The sequence below is a fragment of the Osmia bicornis genome, chromosome 16 (genome assembly GCF_907164935.1).
Source record: "Osmia bicornis bicornis chromosome 16, iOsmBic2.1, whole genome shotgun sequence".
NCBI classification, from domain to species: domain Eukaryota; kingdom Metazoa; phylum Arthropoda; class Insecta; order Hymenoptera; family Megachilidae; genus Osmia; species Osmia bicornis.
The window spans coordinates 6799207-6820138 of NC_060231.1; the positions used below are offsets into that span (position 1 = coordinate 6799207).

Genomic DNA, 20932 nt, shown 5'->3' on the forward strand with positions numbered 1-20932 from the left:
GCGATACGTATCTTAATACCGTCAACTGACTCAACTTTTCTCATTTTAGCCACCGTCACGCCTGCGGTTAGCGTGGAAGCCTCCCAGAACCCAGTGAACATCGGAGACACCGTGAACATTCGTTGCGCCTGCTCTGGAACGCACAACCCTCGTTACCATTGGATCAGACCGAATCATCCTAGTTTACCAGAAAATGCCCAGGAATATGGAAACGTTCTTAGATTAACCAACGTCGCTGTTAGTGACAGTGGAGTTTACAGGTGCATCGCGGACACCCCTGAAGGAGTTTTTGACCACGATTTCAACCTTGTCGTCCATGGTAATGTTCAGACTAAAATTTTCTTCCTGTATACCAGAATGAACTATTTAAACTGAGAAAATTCTTTTTCACTCATGCTTACAAAAATTCTGACTTATTGTGAGTATTTAATAGGTCCTAAGTAGAGGAACGAAGAGGATATTGAATGTTGTTTATTTTTAGATGGAAATAATGATGCACCAGCTATCGAGACCAAGTATGCACCTTATGGATCCAGCCTGGAAATGGATTGTAAACCCAACTTGAATCCACCGCTGAAATTCCACTGGAGTAAACTTGGAGGACTCCTCCCACGCGATGCACAAATTTTTGAGGTGCAATAATGAAAAATAATATCAAGATGATTAAAGAAATTTCCATTTTATGAATATACTAAATTTTTCGGGTTTTATTCAACAGAATAAATTGAAATTAATCAATGTGAAAGCAGAGGATGCAGGAACGTACGTTTGCACTGCGACCAATAATCTCGAGAACATTGAAATACCCACAGTACTTGTTGTAACTGGTGTGGTCCCATACTTCAGCCAAGCTCCTGAGAGTTTCATTGCCTTACCACCTCTGCCTGATTCCTACTTAAAATTCAACATCGAAATATCGTTTAAGCCTGAGAGCTATGACGGTATCATTTTGTACAACGACGAGTCGAATCGTGGAAATGGTGACTTCATCTTGTTGTCCTTGGTCGGAGGGTACCCAGTGTTCAGGTCAGTGTTAAACGATCACTTGCCTTCCAAATCAAGCAATTAACTTTCAAATGTAGAACCAAAGGTTTTCAGCTTTTCAGAAATGAATATTAACCCTTTGCGGTCGAATGTCGCTATAAAAGCGGCCTTTGTCGCCGCAAAGGCGGTAAAAAATAATACCGCCACTGGGTATATTTTCCTATTTGGGAATAGTACACCTGAAAAAGTCCTCTACCTCAAAGGGTTAAATTAATATCTTCATTTCAGCTTTGATCTTGGCTCTGGACCGACTATCATCCGCTCAGAGAAGTCCGTCACGTTAAGCGAATGGCACACGATCAAACTCCAACGTAATCGCAAAGAAGGAACTATGTTAGTCGACGGCGAAGGTCCTTACAAGGGTGTTGCAGCTGGCAGAAAGCAAGGCTTGGATCTGAAAGCGCTATTGTTCGTCGGCGGCGTTCCCAGTGATAATACTGTCAACAAATACGCAGAGATCACTAGCGGTTTCGTTGGATGCATCAGTAGACTGGTGATAGGAGAGAAGGAGATCGACCTGATCGATGATCAAACGAACAGCGTTGGAATTACAAATTGCGAGACCTGCGCTGAAAATCCATGCAACAATGCTGGTGTATGCCAGGAGGCTGCTACCAAGAATGGATACACGTGTTTGTGCCGCGCTGGTTACAGTGGAAAACACTGTGACTACGTTGGCCAATCGTGTTATCCAGGTAAAAATGATTATTTATTTTTTGTATAATTAAAGGCTCATTATCTTGTTGAAAGACTACATTGATGAAGTTGATTTGATGCAGGTGCTTGCGGAGAAGGTACGTGTGTAGATAAAGAAACGGGTTTCGAATGTTATTGCCCCCATGGAAAAACTGGATCTCGATGCGAACATTCACTGACGATTTACGAGCCAGCTTTTCACGACGACAAGTCTTTCATCGCGCATGAAACGCCCAAAGCTCTTAGGCGGTAAGTATCTATAGATGAAAAATAATCTGCATGCTTCCTAGATGTTGTAGATGTAGTTCACTTTTTTTATTTTATTTACAATGTACACATATATTTTTCATCCTTTTCTCTTTGTTAGTAGAAAATTGTTGAGTTTTATATAATTTTCTTGTTAACACAATGTGTCGAATAATACTTGATAATTCAGGGGATTCTCAAATCTAAGTGCTTAGGGAACTAACCAATGTTCAATGGAAAATTGTTAATTTTAATTGGAGAAATTATTTTCAGGACGAGAATGAATCCAAGCTATACACACAATAGATTACGAGCACGCAACGCACAAGTTAGAAAGGCACGGTCGAGGCCTCATGACCATAATAAGATGCACCACACAAAACATTAGTCCCTTCACCACCAAATTTCTATGCACATAAATAGAAACAAGTCATTTATGTATTGTTCGATCGATGTGTAATAGTCGTAGGAACAAATCAATTTTTTGTGTAACTGCTATTTATAGTTGTCAGTCAACATATATGTTATATATATATATTATTTTTTTTTTATAAGAATTTTATTTACTATTAGATGTTTTCATTTCTGCCTCATACGTGTAATAGATTACGTTGGATGCATAGGCCATCGCAGAGCCTGTAGAGTGAGTAGTTCCTTGGAATGAACCTCATGGTGCTGTAATATTAGATTATCAATAGCTATTATATCACAACCCTTTGCAGTCAAAAAATGAAATAATAATATGAAAAATTCCTTTCCGGACTCCATGGTGTTCGAGGAAGGACTTCTGCTCGCAGAGCTCTTTTTTGTAACATTTTCACTTGAATGCTTCCAAGATTGCAAAGGGTTTCTTTGTACAGCTTTTCTTGAATAATACATTTAACGCATTGTGTTAGTCATTTTAATTATTGTATCAACACACCGTACACGTACACACACGCGCAACGGCACGTGTAAAATGTTTGTACTTATTTTCTAAGAACCTGTGTGTGTATGTGCCGAGGAGGTGTATTTTTAGGACCAGAATGACCATTTATATGTATTCGACGGGCTTCGAGCAATGCTATAAGTATAAATATATGTCTTGAGATGCAAATAAAATTGATTTAACAAGAATTGGTTTTACATCAAACATTTACCATCTTTTCATAGTTTATAATCATCAGAATGGTAAGTTATGAAACAGAACATTTTATTTTTCTCCTCACATTCTTCTACTTGTAGTAACATTTCTGCCACCTAACAGCAAGTCATTTCTATAAATCTTACATTATTTTAACATGTCCTATTTTATTGCAGGTTGAGAGTGGCATTGAACTTCAACCCTTTGGACGACAGAGATGGGATACTGATATACTGTTCCCAAAGCGACGAGGGACTAGGAGACTTTGTGGCACTTACTGTCAAAAACAGACGCATTGAATTTCGGTATGACATTGGTTCTGGTGTAGCAATCATCAAATCAAATCACATCCTTCAACCTGGGGTCTGGACACACGTGTCAATAACCAGAGACTATAAAGAAGGCAATTTAACAGTAAACGGAGAACCTACTGTAACAGGTAAATCCCCAGGACCCTCTCGCACAATGATACTTAATACACCCCTGTACATTGGAGGAGTTGATCGCAGAAGAATCATAGTGAATAGAAATGTTAGCGTGAATCATGCCTTTCGTGGTTGCATCAGTGATGTAAGTTCTTATAAGAAGCCTACAGCTAAATGAATTTCTATAATAATAAACATTGCATTAAATTTTTAGTTGGGAGTGTCTTCTTTGAACGTGGACATATTGAAGTCAGCGATAGACTCAGCAAACATAGATGACTGCAACGTGTTACATCCTAATCAAACTAAGTTGACCCCTATTGTCACTATTCCACCATCCACCACTACACCCTATGACCCATGTGCCTCAAATCCATGCATTCATGGAGCGTGCCAGAGCACTGACTTCTACGACTACTCCTGCACCTGCGAATACGGCTATGTGGGTAGAAATTGTGAGAATATTCTGAAACAATGCGAGCTGCTTTTACCCTGCAGAAACGGTGGAACGTGCACGGATCTTCATGGATCGTACAAGTGCGATTGTCGACTGGGTTACAATGGACAGAACTGTGAAAAATGTAATTATATCAAAGCGTCTGGAGAAAAGATTGAAATATATTTCTAATGGATTTGGCTCGTTTTTCAGTGGCAGAAATAACCTATGATGTTACATTTAGAGGAGACGGTTGGTTGGAATTGGATAGGTCTGTGATGACACATGAAGAGGAGCGTGAAGTCTTAGGCTTTGAGATTTCAACGAATAAGACTCAGGGATTGATCATGTGGCATGGACAGACACCGAACGATCTGAATCCTGATCATTATATGTCTCTTGCAGTGGTGGATGGGTAACTATCCTTACTTTAATCAAATGTTCCAGGAACATTTCTTAATATTAACTTGCTTTCAGTTATGTAGAGTATCAGTACAACTTGGGCACTGGTCCAGTGGTGATTCGTGTCACAGCTCAAAAGGTAGACGATGGAGAGAGACATAGAATAATCCTTAAGCGACAGGGTAGCGATGGTAGTATCGAATTAAATGGTGAACACATGGAGAGCGGTTCCAGCTATGGAACGCAGCAGGATTTGAATACCAGGGGCAGCGTTTATCTGGGTGGAGTGCCTGATTATGCCATGACTTATGGGAAATATCAAGAGGGATTCTCTGGTTGTATATACACCATGGAGGTACAAGATTCTGGAGCAATTGACATTGGGGAAAAAGCCATCAGGGGAAAGAATGTTTCTCCGTGCACCAGGTAAATAATAAAAAAGAAACATTATTAAAACAGTTGTTAGAACATTGAATGTATTAAGATGAGGTGGTCATTTTTCATGCTGCTCAGAGCAAGATGGATTCCTTCTTCCTTGGTATTCACGAATGCAGACACAGACATTTTTGATGCATTTGTACCACCGCCTCCTGTCAATATCATCCATCCAAAGCCAGCGGTCAATCTGGCTGCTTATAACATCAAGCATTATTCATTATTAATCCTACTCCAAAATCTGCTCGCCTTTGCTATGGATATTCGAGAACAGAGTGTACTTTTTACAGTATTATGCATAGACATTGTAAACGCGATCAAATGTATATTAAGTTAAGTGTTTATTGTCGCGTAGCGTCCGCTGACTGCGTTTTTCTTCATGGCTTAAATGTACCTACGAACAAAATGAAGAAATACGTATTCCTAGGAACTTATCAATAACTGATGTAATTATTAAATTTGTAAAGTATTTAATGCTTTGTTGACGTTGGGAGCAAGGTAAATTGTTTACGGTTTTCTTTGAAAATTATTTTCAAATACTGTACAAAGTTTTTTTTATCTTTCTTCAAACTTACATCACTTAATTTTTTAATTATAGAACGAACGAAGATTTTGAAATTTTAATGATTAATTTTACTCTTCCATTTTATAGAAATTTGGATGAGAAACTTCCAACGCGTGGAGATCTTGGAACGTTTTATTAATAAGTTTCCCTAGCTAATCATAAACGGTGTGGAGTTCTTCTGAAAATGCTAACTCGAATGGTAATTATTGCCCACGATGTGAAAGTACCGCGTTAAATACATATGTAAGCAGTTTTATATTTGTAGATATACAAAATGTATTCCCAACAACATGATACAAACACCATTGATATTAACGTTTTATAACCGAGTCAACTACATTTTATACGACTTCGTTTTTACAGTGTATAAAAAAAAGAAAACAATACTGATTTCATTTATATAGAACAATCATTTTCTGGGACGTGTATTCTTTATCAATCGTTTGGTTCAATTTCTTCTTTTCATGTTAACTGCCATCAAACACTGAGGCGACTGCAGAGGGATACAATACTGTTATATCAAATCATATATAAGTTCTCACTGCCATTGTTTCATTTGTTAGACTCGTAATTTTTCTAATCTTCAAACTGAATAAAAATACTTTAGTAGCTTAATCTAGTCATAATTGCTTTGATGATAAAAAGAAATGGGGCCTATTTATATAGAAGATATTGAACGAATAGAACTTGTTAATTGTTATGATTATATTGGTAATTGAACAAAGGCCCAATATTTATTAAATATTACAGGCACGTTACAATAAGTTCAACGACGGTTCTATTTCTGATCAAAACACTTTGAACTCCATTTATGTGATACTGATGAAAGTTACTTATGAGATATTTGCATAATTAAGGTCGGTGCTAGTAAAATGTGTTGCTAGTTAATAATAAAATTTGTATCCAATATATACATACACTGTGACAAAAGAACATATGTAAATATTTATAATTAGTCTCGCGGTATTGGCATTTTCTTACATTATCTGTAAACGCTATTTCTTAAGAAAGGGCATAGTAATACTGATAGTTTGGCAGTAAGGATGAAATAATAATGGATAGATGAACATATACAATATTTAGATGGAACTTTTACAGATCATTTTATTGTTCATTAGATTGACATTACAGGGTAGCGTTTATGTTACAAATTCATTCATAAAAATGTACTTTATATTCATGCGTTTATTTGTTAAATGATTCACTGTCAATTACAAATGCAATTATTGTGAACACTTTTATAGGGCAAATGAATTGACGAATCAATGAACAAGAAAGACTCGAATTCAATGCACAATAATAACAGCTAGACCGTTCATTCATTTCTTTTCGTAGCCCGATAACATGTATATCCGTGAGTTTTTATCTTTTAACTTCAATATATATTCTTTAATTTCATAGAAGATAAACTCGGTCACGGAACCATGCCGTGGCAACATGTTAATACCCGCATAGAATTTTTTAAAACATATATCAAAACTTTATCAATACATTGTAAATGACTGTGTACAGAAATTTACTATATACAATTGTAAGTACATTGCTTCGACCTAGCACCTTCTTATTATCCAACATCGAACAAATGCTTTCTGAATGTTTTATCTATAAGCTTTAATGTAAGCTTATATGTGTATATAAACATAAATATAAAAGAACAAAAAGAAATGTATAATCGTCAATTGAAAGTATCTAACGTAACATGAAAGTGTAGTCTATTGTTACATGAATAATTCTTCAAAGTGAAATGAGACAATAAATATAATTTTGTTAAGAACACTGTTTAATTATCATTTCATGATTAACAGAAAAAGTATATCTTTGTAAGAAATAATATACAAAAAAAAGCTGGTATAAATAAGTCCGTAATGTTACACCTGAGAAATTATTATCTATCAAACATTGATAGAAAAATTGAATAAAACATTATTTGAAAGTTATCGTTCACACGGACACCGGCTGCTATAAATTGACTTTGTAACCAGATATGAACGGTAGTCCTGTACCCACTCTTTTCTGATATTCGATATACTCCTCTCCAAAGAAATTAAGCAAAGTAATTTCTTCGAATAAAATGCGATCGTGGAAAAACTTCCAAGATGCTACTGCATATGCCAAAAGGCAAAATGGATTCTGAAGTATCAACTGAAAAATAAAGATACAAAAATTGTTTCAATTTCTAATGTTCCTCTCTTGTATCCTTTATTTAAAATGTTATTCCTAAATGAAATTACCTGTGTTCCAATAGACCAATAAAACCAGCCTACATAACTAGGATGCCTACAAAGTCTGTATACTCCACAGGTAACCAATTCATGGTTCTCCATCTTCTCACTTTGTACAATATGATTAAAATTATGTTTCGCAGTGAACATTGCTGACTTCCTTAAAATTTCTCCACCGATGCATAATATCAATCCGAGGTAGGATATAAATGAAGATTCCTTCATTGTTGGAAAATAATGTCTTTCGGTAATAAACTCGATCCAACCAGAGCATGCTGCTACTCCATAAGCTACACTGTCGTTTAAGATAAAGCTATCAATAGATAGGGTCGATGGATTTATCCAAGCTATGCTCAGGAATTCTGTGTAATGAAATGTGGCCAATACAGTAATGTATACACCGAACATTTGCCATGACGGTGGTGCAACAAACGATACTATGATTCCAGTACCAAAAACATATCCTAGAAAAGCCGCTCTTACGGCAACCTGTAATAAGTATGTATAGGTGTTGATCATCATATTCATAACCTTAAAAAATATATATGATGTAACATAAATTACCTGATAAGAAAAGCCTCGAAAGGCAAGAATCAAGAGTAAGTTTAAAACCCCGTATTGAAAAAGGTGGGTAAGCCAGATATTACTGAAATATGCATCAGGAATATCGAACTCTAACCTCAAAAGTATTTCAGGTAGGACTGCGATTACCGCAGCCGCAGTGAAACAAAATAAACTTAGTTTTCCATCGTAAGACAACATTTTATTAAAACTTGCTTAAGTTTCTCTCTTGTGGAAGGAATTTATCATCGCTATTAAACTGATCTCACTATTTTCTAACCTTACGTTTCCTAACCTCACTCCTTACTTGTTCTTAACATGTAAATATATGTAATAAATCATAATTCTACGCGAATTCTCCTATTATTTTTTGTTAGCGAGATTTCAGAATTCTCACTATATTTTGCATCGGGAAAATGACAGTAAATAATAAAACAACTTGTATTTCATGTTTTGCTAATGATTGAGTTTTTAAATTACGGCAGTAACATATGTTAAAGTCTAATTGGGGTGTTAGAGACCCCGAAACACGGCTGACATTCTTTGTATACTGACATTACGGAATCTGGGGTATCAGGGACCCCGGTGCATCAGTGGCTCTCTCTACCGTTATTTTATTTTCTGCGTTCATTTAATTTGCTGTAATTATCTTCTTAGCTTATCGAATAAACTCCTTAGGAGGACGAACGTGTTAATTTTCATACTTCCGTCCGCACCCTTTATATCTCTGATTCCACTGTATCTCTGCACCCTTATATCACTGCATTCCTTACATCCCAGCAACCCTTACATCTCAGTATTCCTAACATTTCTGCATCCCTTAGATCTCTGCATTCTTTTCATCCCTACATTCTTTTTATCCTTACATTCTCTTCAGCCCTACATTCTTTTCATTCCTACATTCTCTTCATCCCTACATTCTCTTCATCCCTACATTCTCTTCAGCCCTACATTCTTATCATCCCTACACTCTTTTCATTCCTACTTTCTGTTCATCCCTATATCCCTTTCATCCCTACATCCCTTTCATCCCTACATCCCTTTCATCCCTACATTCCGTACATCCCTGTATCCCTTATAATAAATATATTATAAAGACGGCTTCGAGTAAAGGTAAGTAAAGGTAAGTTAGTTCCATTTTTCGCCGCCAGAGGGCGCTGATTCGACATTGAAATTTTAGTTCACATTTTTGCCGCCAGAGGGCCAAAAATTGAGCATGATTTAGTTCCTTTTTCCAAATCCAGAGGGCGCTGATTCGACATCGAAATTTTAGTTCACATTTTTGCCGCCAGAGGGCCAAAAATTGAGCATGATTTAGTTCCTTTTTCCAAATCCAGAGGGCGCTGATTCGACATCGAAATTTTAGTTCACATTTTTGCCACTAGAGGGCCAAAAATTGAGCAAAATTTAGTTCCTTTTTCCAAATCCAGAGGGCGCTGATTCGACATCGAAATTTTAGTTCACATTTTTGCCGCCAGAGGGCCAAAAATTGAGCATGATTTAGTTCCTTTTTCCAAATCCAGGGGGCGCTGATTCAACATCGAAATTTTAGTTCACATTTTTGCCGCCAGAGGGCCAAAAATTGAGCGTGATTTAGTTCCTTTTTCCAAATCCAGAGGGCGCTGATTCGACATCGAAATTTTAGTTTGCATTTTTGCCGCTAGAGGGCCAAAATTTCGACAAACTTTAGTTCCTTTTTTTACCGCCAGAGGGCGTAATGCAGGGATGTTTGAATCCGTTTGAATTGCTGAGATGTAAGGGATGCAAAGATGCCGGAAGATGTAAGGAATACAGGAATGTAAGGGATGCAGAGATATAAAAAATCAGGTATGTTGGAGCTGCGGAGATGTAAGGGATGCAGAGATGTACAGGATACGGAGGTGCATAGGATACAGGGTTGTACAGGATGCAGGGTTGTAAGGAATGGAGAGATGTAAAGGATGCAGAGATGTAAAGGATGCAGAGATGTAAGGAATGCTGGGATATAAGGAATATAAGGAGTGAGGCCCACAAAGACAGAAAAATAATAAATAACTGGGATGGGTGAACTGAGGCTCATGAAGGAGAGTAAAATAACAGTGAATTGGTCATTAAAAGCTTATTTTATTAATGAGAAATTATAAATATTTTGTCTACAATACACTACTTTCAAAAATTCGTCTTACAAGTCAGTCGCTTCACGCTGCAGCGCGTCAGTCGGTCTTGTTCTAGTCTTGTTGAGTCTGCAGTCACTGTTCACAGCAATTCAAGATGGAGAGAAAGCAGCGTACTACAATTTCCGTAAGGTGGTTGTAAACAAGAAAGTTGGGCAAAGGAAACGCTTTTCTGCCAAAGACAACGAAGATTTACTACGAAATGGCGAAATCCGTGCTAAGCTCGGATACATTACCGAAGGCGGGACGAGTAAACGAAGGTATAAAAGTCGTTCTTTTAAAGACCTGCTGTCATTCTTAATTAGAATTACTCATTCGGCTGACATGTCTAATGGTATTTGTTATTTTTCTATAGTGTGTCGGGAATGGCTAGTGCACGAGGATGGAGCACTTGCGTATCGTCTTCAAGACGAAGAAAGTAAGAATTTTCAAGTATTTCTATAAATCAATTTTATTCAAACTCTAGACTTTAACATGCTGATTCACAGTCAAAGAGCATTACACGGGTAATAAGGTTCGCAATGCGCAAGTAAGGGAGGACTTACCGAGAGCACGAGTCGAGCAAGAATTAGAAACACTCAGATATCAATCCTACGTTCAACAGCAGTTAGTATATAAGCCCTCTATTGTATTGCACTTACATTCCGTTATAAGTTTCATCAAAGCGTTTCATTTTGTAGAGAAGAAAGAGATGCTCTTGTTGCAAGACAAATAGCGCTGTCTCTGGAACGAGAGGAGAGGAAAAAGGAACGGGAATTGCAGGAACAAATGAGGTTGCAATTGAGATTGGACGACGAGGCTGCTCAGCTTGAAATTAATCGCCATATCCAAGAAGAAAAGGACGAGGTATTTCTCAGAATGAACAAAAGCATCTGTGATAATTTTACAAGTACAACATTCATTGATTTAATTTGTTCCTTGATTAAAGGAGTTGGCAAGAAAATTGCAGCAGGAAGAGGAAGAGAAAGCTGTAGATACTCACGATGGACCAGTCAACGAGCAGCTGTTACTGGATCAAAAAATTGCGATGGAAGCACAGGATGCTGAATTGGCCCGCATGCTTCAGGAAAAGGAACGTATGAAAGCGAGGAAAGCAAGACAGAGAGCGAAACAGAGAAAGTTGGAACGCCAACAGCTTCAGGAACTCGATGATCAGAATCCCTCGGAGAAGCCTCAGAGACCGGATAAGCTTGATTTAAAGAATGTACAAAGCAAGAGCAGAGTGCAGCATACGCAAAATTATCCCCATTATTCAGATCCTGAGGAAATACAAACGTTGGACGAGTCTGTGGAAAATATGAGGGAAGTACCTAACGTTGCTGCTATCATCGACCCTACGTACAATGGAAACTTACATCGAAATACTTCGAGTAGTTCGAGCAGCACTGTGAGCCCAACCCATGCGTTACCTACACCACCACCGGAGCTTATGAACGATGATGCTCCATGTTACATGCCTATACAAGGACAACGACGAAATCAAATTCAATCCCCGTCCCAAACTCACGAAGAGAAACACAAGCGCCGTGTGAAAGATAGTTGCAAACAGCAGTAAAAAGCTAGCATTAAGTCCCTCTATTAATAATAAGTATTTTTCACTGACGGATATTTTCGTTGCCATGAAAAGAGTACATAAGTTACTTACCGTAAGTTATTTAGGGATCGTATTTGTATCAGTGAAACTAAGGTTTATACGTTAAGAAAGTTCTGTTTAAGATTTATACCTGAAGCATATCTCAGCTAAAGCAATATTTTTCAGCGTTACATAAATGTGCCTTTCAAAATGGGTACGGTGTAAAAGAAAATCAAAAGATTCCATGACAAACTTACAGACACTTTGAATAATCAAATTGCACCGTCCTGCATCTTAGAACTGCCTTCTACAATTTATATTAATGTTTGACCTAAAAAATGATATTGCTGTTGATGTTGTATAATGCTAATGGAAAGATGCTTGCGAGAAAAGATAGGGAAATAATTAACGGAATAGACAATCAGGATTATGATAAAATATATTTAAATAATCGTGTACAAAGATTGATCATTTGGACTGAACATCAAATGAATCTTTAAACGAAATTTATTATAGATTTAATATATTTCTATGAATTTTTGCTTGATTTTTTAAAGCAAGTACGTTTTCTCTTTAAATTAAGGCGCAGAACAAACGAATAACTTACTGCCAAAGATACCATTTATAACAAACTTGTACCAGATCAAGTATTAGCAAAAAGATAAAATCCAATGAAAAAATATGCTAAACTATAAATGCGTGCTAATTAGAAATATTAAATACATAATAATTTAAATGATTTTTTCAACAGTCTTGTTACGGTTCAAAGACAAAGAATTGTGTAGGTGTATCGATAATTTTTATGATGCTTTAACTGTCTTAATCTTAAGTTCAATAATCAAGATATATATAATCTATTGAAAATGTAAATGTATACATTTGTAGTATTATTTAATACTGTTTCAGTATTTAAGCTTAACAAGTTATTATTTATGGTGATTGGAAATTTATTCTGTAATGACCATATGTATTAATTCTTTTTTACATTTATTGTATGAATACAGCTATACATGGGTATATTAATAAATTATTTACAAAGTTATAATACATGTTTTCATTGAAAACCGCATACAAGTTAACACATCGTACAACAGTAATTCATCTCATGAACTTATTGTAAAAAAAAAAAAAGAAAGAAATTGATTAATATAACAAATATTATATTTGGCAAATTCCTGTATAAAAGTAACGGACCTTATGATTTACAGTTAATATGGTACTAGTCGTTCGTTTGATATAATACATTGTTTTTGAAACCTGTTTGAATATTTCCAAAATAGAGATCAACAAAATTTCTGTTCTGTACAGCTGCCTACACGTTTGGGAACTTAAAAAGAATATCAGTTAATCATAAATTCAAACTACAAGTGGAGAATAATGTAAATTTATAGATTATACAAAATAATCTTCCCAATTAAAACATGTTAATTTAAAAAATATACTTGTCAGAAAACGATCACGTTAGCATATATTTTAAGCATTAATATTATATGAGATTACTTATTGATAAAATATAGTTATTGTAACTGGTATTATACTGAATATATTAAATCCATAAGAAAAAGCTCCTTTCCATGACCATATTTTAGAAAAATTGATCTTGTGCTTTAATAAACTTAGCACCTTTCTTTTTCTGATATAACAAAAGTTTAATTCCACATGGTCCCATATCATCGTAATTTCTAATTCATTTTTAGCTGTGCAACGAAATTATACGAAAAGCCGAGCTATTTCTTTTTTACATGTTATTACTATACATCAGAAATAAATGTCACTGTGCAGGATCTATCATAGATCTGATAGAGATATTGTGAAACTGAAAGCATGTTTAAACAGAAGAAAAAAAAAAGAGTTAAAAAAAGAAATTTTATACAAAAAATTACGTTTAATCTGATGTACTTTTTGATCTTTTGGGTAGTACAAATTTCGTTCTATAGCGATGTGCAGTTACACGAGTGTATTGGCCTGTATTTTTATACTTTGAGCTTTTCTGTAGACTCTGTCGTTCTTCTTCTTTCCCTTCTTCTTCTGTTTCATCTTCGTTCAATATTGGAATAAAGCTTTTCATTCTGCTGCATGAAAATGATTAAAAGAATTAAATTAGCATCTAATTTAATACTAATACTTTAATACTAATTAATACTAATTAAATTAGTATCCAACAGAATGCGTCTAAAGGAAATAAACGTGTATACAGTGAAGATTGTTAATGGAACAATTAGCATGTAATTAACTGTCGTTAAAAGAAAATAAACGTAAACGTTGAATTCTTGTTGAACGTGTTGCGTAGAGTGTTGAGCAGAAAGTTTCTAGAAGCAGTAAGCTGAGTGTTGCTGATAAAGCAAATTAATTCAATTGAAAAGTAACCACCTACGATAATCAGGAGCGATGGCTTTTGACCTGGTATGAGGAGGTGAGAATACATATTTTGGTACTTCTCCGATGGCTGAAAAATGTCAAACAATTGTATTAACAATTTATCTTAATATAATTAAAAACACTCAAGAAATTATTATAATTCACCTTTTTCATCCAACGGTGAATCACCTGGCTTGTCTGGTTGTGAAAACAAAAACTGGTCGTTAATTCCTTGATTTTTTGTTTTTCGTCCTCTCCTTGATCTGGTCGCTGTTTCTTTATCTTCTTGAGTGGTAACAGTAGTCGAAGAAGCACGTTTTCTTTTTGTAGGAACTTTCTTAACACCAGAAGCTTCTGCATTTTCAGGAGTGTCAGTTTGTGACACCTCCTCTTCTACTATAACTTCCTTAAGAATATCCTTACCACGAGTACTTCTTGTTATTCTTTTACTCTCTGCTTGGTAAGGTTCAACGCTTGTAGCTCTTCTTTGTCTGGAAGTCTGCGCAGCCTGCTTTGTAACTTTGGACTTGGTTGCTCTCTCCTTTGATGGCACGCTTAGGACCTCCTCCAGCTCCTCTGGCACGGACTGTATTGATAATCTTCGACTACGTGTATTTGCAGCAGGACTATTCACTGCTGCATCTACCACATGTCGTTCTTTCATTATTTTCTCTAATAATTCAACATCCTCTGGAATATCTTCCTTAACTACGCTGCTAGACCTTCTAGTTCTTATTGCACTCATCGCTTCCTTAGGCCCTGAACTACCATGTTTCCTTGTTGCCTTCAGATTCATTTCCTCTCCTTTCTCTTCATTTAATTTTGATTCTTTCGTTGACTTCGATGGTGTGCCTGGTTTTCTTTCACTCACAGATCCTCGTCTTGCTTTTGTCTTTTTAGTTTCTGTCTGCAGCTTCTCTTTCTCATCTTCCATTATTGGCTCAGAGGACAAGGAAACCTTACTGTTCTTTGCTAATGGCTTGTTTGATTCTGACAGTTCCTTTTGCACAGAAGCAGCTCTCCTTGTACTTCTCCTTACCACTGGTGCCTTAACTTCTTCATCTTCCACTTTCTCAGAAACATCCTTCGTTACAGATGTCGCTCTTCTTCTACCTCTCTTCGGCGATGATTCCTCTGACCCAGAAGAAGCTGTCTGTCTGACTTCCTCATCCGCTGGGGCAATGGATGCAATTAATACCTCCTTCATTAATGAACTGGCTCGTCTTGATCTAGGTGTCTTTCCAATCACCTTGGTAGGCGAATTTAATGGTGATATATTTATCTCTTTAGCTATCGAAGAAGCTCTACGTGATCTGGTTACTCTAGGTGTAATATTCTGACTGGTGTCTAAGGATTCGTTATCTAAATTAGAAGTATTAACATCATCCTTCAAATTCACTGATTTCTGTGAATCGTGAACTGCTTTTTCCACTGTTTCTCTATAACTGGAATTATTATTATCAAGACATATGGACTTTTCAATTGTTTCATCGTCTCGCGTATATTTCTCCTTATCAGAAAGTTTATCTACATTTTCCTGCTTATTGGAAAGTGCAATACTGTTCCTCTTCGATTCAATTATTTCTGTACTGGAATCAGATTCGTCATCCGTGATGTTCGATGCGTCGTACATATTATCTGCCTTCATCTGTACCTTCTGTGAACCATCTTTCTCTTTATCCTTAGCTTCATCGCCGCTCTTCGAAGATTCGTCCTCAGTGATGTCACCAAAGTGTTCACCATTGTTCAAATTCTCATTCTCCTGTCTAGATTGATTTTGTAATTTCCTACCAACCGACCAGCGTTCTTTGCTCCCTGAAAGAGCAGATTTATTTTCTGTAGCGTTAGAAAAGTGTTCGAATTCTTCCTCGTGGTCGTTCTCCTCGTTATCAGCTTCCAAAGTTCTCGCCTTTGAAAGATCTCCATTTCTACATTTACTTTGCACATCCTCCCTTGATCTATTATCCTCACCAAATTGGAAATTCAATTTCTCTGTACTCTCAGACCGCTTCTCTGTGCATGGCACCTCAGCATCTTCTTCAGCTTTATATTGCTCTTCGGATCTGTAAGTATTTCTTAAAACAGTTGAATTGACGGAATTATAATTATTCTGCTGTTTGGAAAATTTTAACAACTGTGAATTGTTCTCGACGGATCTCTTCAAAGAAATTTCCATCTCAAAGCTACTATTCGGGGAGAGTACCGCTGAGGAATGAATAGAGGAAGAGAATAATTCTGTACAAGTTCTGGACAGGCGCGGCGTTGCCTCTGATGCGAGTCTGGAACAATTCTCCACGAAATTAGACGAATTACTCAAATTAGAATTCGCAGATATTCTTTTCCTAGACTCGTTTATAGACTCCGTTGGCGTTTGCAGGTAAGTTCTCCTAAGACTGGGTCTAGGACGAGGTGTATATACATTTTTACAAGTATAGCTACTATCCGACAGAACTGTACTTTCAGTAAGAGACTTTTCACTTATCGTTGGACTAAGGAACACCTCGTCGCTTCCTTCAGACGCATTCACCTTACTGCTATCCTCTTCTGCATTGGTTTCATCAAGAGCGTTATTTTTCTTTGACTGAGAAATGCTGAACCTAATCTGTCTATTGATCTTTCGTTTCCTTTCAGATTCTGTACCGTCCACCGTATCCCCTTGCAAGTTACCAATGTTAGGTGAAGTCGAATTTCTTATAAGCTGTCGAATCTTCAAGATAGAATGTGGAGTTTCAGACGGGGTGTCTCTGCTGCTAGATACCTTTCGTTTCACCAACGGGGTGCTAAACGCTGCGTTCAAGGCCGCTTCACCCTCGTCCAGCAGCTTCCTACGTTTAGTCCTGTCAGGTGTTCTCATTCCACTGTCCTCCTCGTCCTCCATCGTTTTATCAAAACTGCGTTTTCTACTCTTCTGCACGACTCTCGGAGACACCACGCAGTTTATATTAATACGATCATCGTTCAACTTCAGTGACGTGCAAGGAGCTGTGACGAAAGGAATGAAAGACCTCTCCCCTATGGGACAGGTCTCCTTCGCCTTCCTAATCATAGTCTCATAAATGTTAGTAATCTGCTGAGAATTTTTGGTATGGGACATCGGCTTAGGATACCTCGGCTCTAGGCCTATATCCAAACTCGTTTTCCCCATGTTCATGGAGAATCTTTTCACCACATCAGGCAACGTCGCGTTGTAAGCGTTCAGCATATCAGTGTGCAGGTTTCTATCGAAGGATCTTCCATTGTTAGCTTCCATGTAACGACAGCGTTGTAGGTAGTACAACAACCTTGTATCCTCGGACTTGGTGTCTTCCAGAAACTTGACGAACATTTCCTCCTCCTCCGTGTCCAGGGCCAAGTGCAGAATGTCGCTGAGCTTGTTGTAAGTTTTACAGGCTTGGAAGAAGCACGTCAACAGTTGCGTGTAATGAGACTGGGGTCTATGATGAAAAGCAGATTGTATCAGACCGTGCTCCACGGACAGGCCTATCAGTGTACTCTGTTCCTGAACGGAGGACAGAGGAGGTTTCTTTATGCGCAGATACATCAGTGCCAATTTGTGCTGATTGTTCCTGATCAGTGTTCTAAGTACAAGTTTATGGTGCCAGGCTTTGACGTCTGAGTCGCGTACCAGCTGACCAGTCATCATGTCCAGGAAACCATGATAATCTTCGTGATCTAGTAACCAGAATGCCTGAGTGAGTTTTATGAGACTGGGGCTAAGTTTGAAGGAAGAAGGGTACTTGATTAATTGATCAACGCCAGGATAAGATCCCTGCAGTAGCATGGCCAGGTCCATCAGCAGGTATATGATGATCTGATGCTTGCATTCAATCTCGTCTGACTCTCCCTGATCACAATCAGTGAGATAACTTCTGAGTAATGATTGTAACGAAGGGGGAGGATAATTGCCATTGGTATTCGTGTCTCCTGCTTCTTTTTCCCATTGCAAGTTCAACGCAGGACATTCCCTTGCTATTAATTCATCTATAAAAAACACTCTCACATTTTCATCAGTTTCATTATCATCCCTGATAGACTCTCGTTTTTCTCTGTATAAATTGTACAGCTTCTCAAATGGATAAGGGATCTTCAAGGAGAGGGAAATCGGTAGAGATCCTTCCTCCAGGGTTTGAGTCTCAGGCAACAAACCAACGTCGTAGAACCAGAGGAGTACTTGAAAATACATGGATACACGTTTAAGCGCTTTTCGTTGTTTCATCAGACTGCTAGTTTCGAAAGGCAACTTCGCGACCACGTTCGACAGACATTCCAACTGTTGGTAACAAAATCTTAAGGTTTTCACGTCGGACTCGGCTATGCTGTTACCGGACTGATCGAACAATGGAACGCATAAGCGATCAGCGATCAGTTTTATCGAGGACGCACGTTGTATGCCCCATTTCAGGAAATTTGGGTACATGTACGCCGCGCTACCGTCCGACCATTCCTTGGCGCATTTTATTAAGAAGGTCGTCCAACGTTGCTCCAGGCAGAGCGACAGTATCATGTCTCTTTGAACGTTCTGATCGCTGGAAAATGAAACTTCTGTGTTGAACGGTATCAAACCTACCGAGAGACACTTGTGAAATATTTCTGAAGGCTGAGTGAGTATGATGGGTCCGGTGAGAGCTATCTCACGGAGCAACTCATTCTGAACACCACGGGTCAACCAAAAAGTTAATTTCGTAAGGCTCAATTCTATCCATTCGAGGGACAACGAGTTCGGATAGAATATCTCTTCCGACAGGCTTAGATTGTTATTTGAAAACTCTTGGAGAGACCTAGGCACGTAAGTGCTGCTTATTATCTTGTCTCTGTTGGTGCTACAGGGTCTGTGTTTCGTGACGTAACAAGCTAATATACTGTTCGGATTTTTGCATTCGTTGATCGTTTGCGGCATCTGTTCCTTGTACCACTGATTCAAATCGAATAACAATGTTCTATTAGTAGTTGAGATCAATAGCAAACTTTCCTCGCTTCGTCGGAACTCGGATTCTGTTTGATCCAGATTAGTTTCCCTCTCGATCGTGGATAAACTGACAACTCTGTCCGCTGTGTCTAATTTAAATTCGAATTTAAGGCAAGGCTCGGCTTCCAGATTAAAGTAAAAATTCGTTCGTTTGTCGGCGTACTTTCGCTCGAACAATAAGGCATACATTCTTAAGAGGGGAGGCACCTTGAACGTGTCGTCTTGAAAGACGACCCACAAGTAGTAAAAAGGTCTGGGGTCGTCGGTCGGTTCCAATAAGGCTAACTGGGTTACTACCATAGTCTCGTCAACGGGCGAGCTGATCCATCCTACAGAACCATCGTTTTGCCATATTATTACTCTGCCCAAGCATCCTGATATCAAGCATCCGATTTTCGTTGAACTAATGACACTGGTCGTTAATTTTTCATCCAAAATAGCATTCGATTCGAAATCTTCTCTGTTAAATCCTATATGTGTTTCTATGCCTAAAAATACATAAATATAATCACCGTATACTGTAATAAATAAACACAAATGATCAATGAATTCTACTTACGACGATTTAATAAATTACAAGTCATGTGTTTATTTTTATTCGTCTGGTTTCTATGAAAAGAATCCTTTGTCGTTATAAATTCTATCTCAGCTGGAGAAACTTCATCCATTAAAACGGATGATTCAGGTATTTCCCAGGAGGATCTCTGTAGATCGATCATCAGATGATGAAGATTGCGTAAAACTACACAAGCTATACCGTCCATCTGTGTGAGAATATTGTCTGGTCTTTTGTCATTGAATTCTTCCCACTCTGCTCCACCAGACACGATGCAAACTTGTTCTACACCGGCAGGCATCTATACGGATATATAAATACCATGAATATTTTGCTTCATTAGTAATATTTTAATGATACATACTCTTATAGCTCTCAAAACACGAGATGTAGTGCAATCAAAAACACATAGCAAGCCCATGGAGTCTTTAGTTCTAGTCGCCTCATTGTCCAAACCAACAAGAAGCAATGGTAATTCTCCGGAGTGAGCAGGGAATTGACAAACGCATGTTATCCTCCCTCTGAAAGTCCAGGAGCTACAATTTTCACCAGATTTTGTATTCAGTATTATTAAATGGCAACCATAACCGAGCCAAGCGTATGCTGCATCGTTTAAAAAACCTCCATAAACATCGTCAACACCGTTACATATTTGTGAACCATTCAATGATCTAGTGCCATCTCCTTCTATGTTATTTAAATAGCTTGTCATAAACTGTTGAATCTCTATGACATTGCGAATCTGCGGGAAAGTAATGCTGTTATTAAATTCGAATGTGACATTGTTTAAGAGATAAGAAAGATCGTAAATTACCTCGCAGTTTACTTCTTCTAATTCTCTCATATTTTACATGCAGTATTAAAATAGACTGAATATGAAAAAGTCATTTATAAACTTTCCACTGAGGTCACCATAAGGTTATGATGCCGCCAAATTTCAATGTTCTGCTTTCCTTTTTTTATCGAGCAGTTTGCGGAAACTTGGATCGCGTATGTTCAAAGTATCATCTGATAGAGTATCTGCAAAACGACGTAATTTAGAAACACTCGAAAAAAGTGGTATTATTTTAGATTCGCTTCACTACTCGTGCATTCATTTTAAAACTGTAACTATACAACTGCGAAGTACGTTAGGAAATACTACCAATTGCACGTTCTACCAACTGCGTTT

The 20932-nt window shown here is 37.5% G+C and overlaps 5 protein-coding genes across 10 annotated transcripts in view; 3 read left to right on the forward strand and 2 right to left on the reverse strand.

Moving 5' to 3' along the window:
* The window catches only part of LOC114879957 (basement membrane-specific heparan sulfate proteoglycan core protein), a 97068-nt gene extending 93966 nt beyond the window's left edge, over nt 1-3102 (forward strand). For both annotated transcript variants that reach the window (XM_029195404.2, XM_029195413.2), the window contains 6 exons: nt 50-319; nt 482-633; nt 719-1026; nt 1273-1739; nt 1824-1989; nt 2260-3102. In XM_029195404.2, coding sequence (XP_029051237.2) covers nt 50-319; nt 482-633; nt 719-1026; nt 1273-1739; nt 1824-1989; nt 2260-2374 — 1478 coding nt within the window. In that variant the 3' untranslated portion in view covers nt 2375-3102. The remainder of the gene's footprint in view (nt 1-49; nt 320-481; nt 634-718; nt 1027-1272; nt 1740-1823; nt 1990-2259) is intronic.
* On the forward strand, nt 3012-6016 carry LOC114879955 (basement membrane-specific heparan sulfate proteoglycan core protein-like). Its single transcript, XM_029195403.2, has 6 exons — nt 3012-3055; nt 3286-3679; nt 3749-4115; nt 4184-4385; nt 4448-4798; nt 5460-6016. The coding sequence occupies exons 1-6, from the start codon at nt 3012-3014 to the stop codon at nt 5509-5511; spliced, it is 1410 nt and encodes a 469-aa protein (XP_029051236.1). The 3' UTR covers nt 5512-6016.
* A 434-nt stretch (nt 6017-6450) lies between these two features.
* LOC114879958 (protein-S-isoprenylcysteine O-methyltransferase) lies at nt 6451-8663 on the reverse strand. Its single transcript, XM_029195426.2, has 3 exons — nt 8159-8663; nt 7604-8083; nt 6451-7514 (listed from the first exon to the last, which is right to left on the reverse strand). The coding sequence occupies exons 1-3, from the start codon at nt 8354-8356 to the stop codon at nt 7332-7334; spliced, it is 861 nt and encodes a 286-aa protein (XP_029051259.1). The 5' UTR covers nt 8357-8663; the 3' UTR covers nt 6451-7331.
* Nucleotides 8664-10362: 1699 nt separating this feature from the next.
* On the forward strand, nt 10363-12923 carry LOC114879951 (coiled-coil domain-containing protein 50). Of its 2 annotated transcripts, none has more exons than XM_029195398.2 (5): nt 10363-10568; nt 10664-10726; nt 10797-10914; nt 10974-11154; nt 11237-12923. In XM_029195398.2, the coding sequence occupies exons 1-5, from the start codon at nt 10511-10513 to the stop codon at nt 11861-11863; spliced, it is 1047 nt and encodes a 348-aa protein (XP_029051231.1). In that variant the 5' UTR covers nt 10363-10510; the 3' UTR covers nt 11864-12923. The 2 variants fall into 2 exon arrangements, with proteins under 2 accessions (XP_029051231.1, XP_029051232.1); XM_029195399.2 differs by having other exon boundaries at nt 10366-10568; nt 10989-11154.
* Nucleotides 12850-20901, reverse strand: LOC114879950 (protein ELYS). 4 transcript variants are annotated; one of them, XM_029195394.2, is made up of 6 exons: nt 20576-20901; nt 20126-20503; nt 19765-20062; nt 14405-19693; nt 14252-14327; nt 12850-13950 (listed from the first exon to the last, which is right to left on the reverse strand). In XM_029195394.2, the coding sequence occupies exons 1-6, from the start codon at nt 20603-20605 to the stop codon at nt 13767-13769; spliced, it is 6255 nt and encodes a 2084-aa protein (XP_029051227.2). In that variant the 5' UTR covers nt 20606-20901; the 3' UTR covers nt 12850-13766. The 4 variants fall into 4 exon arrangements, with proteins under 4 accessions (XP_029051227.2, XP_029051226.2, XP_029051230.2 ...); XM_029195393.2 differs by having other exon boundaries at nt 12850-13953; XM_029195397.2 differs by having other exon boundaries at nt 13863-13950; nt 14256-14327.
* Nucleotides 20902-20932: the final 31 nt, after the last annotated feature.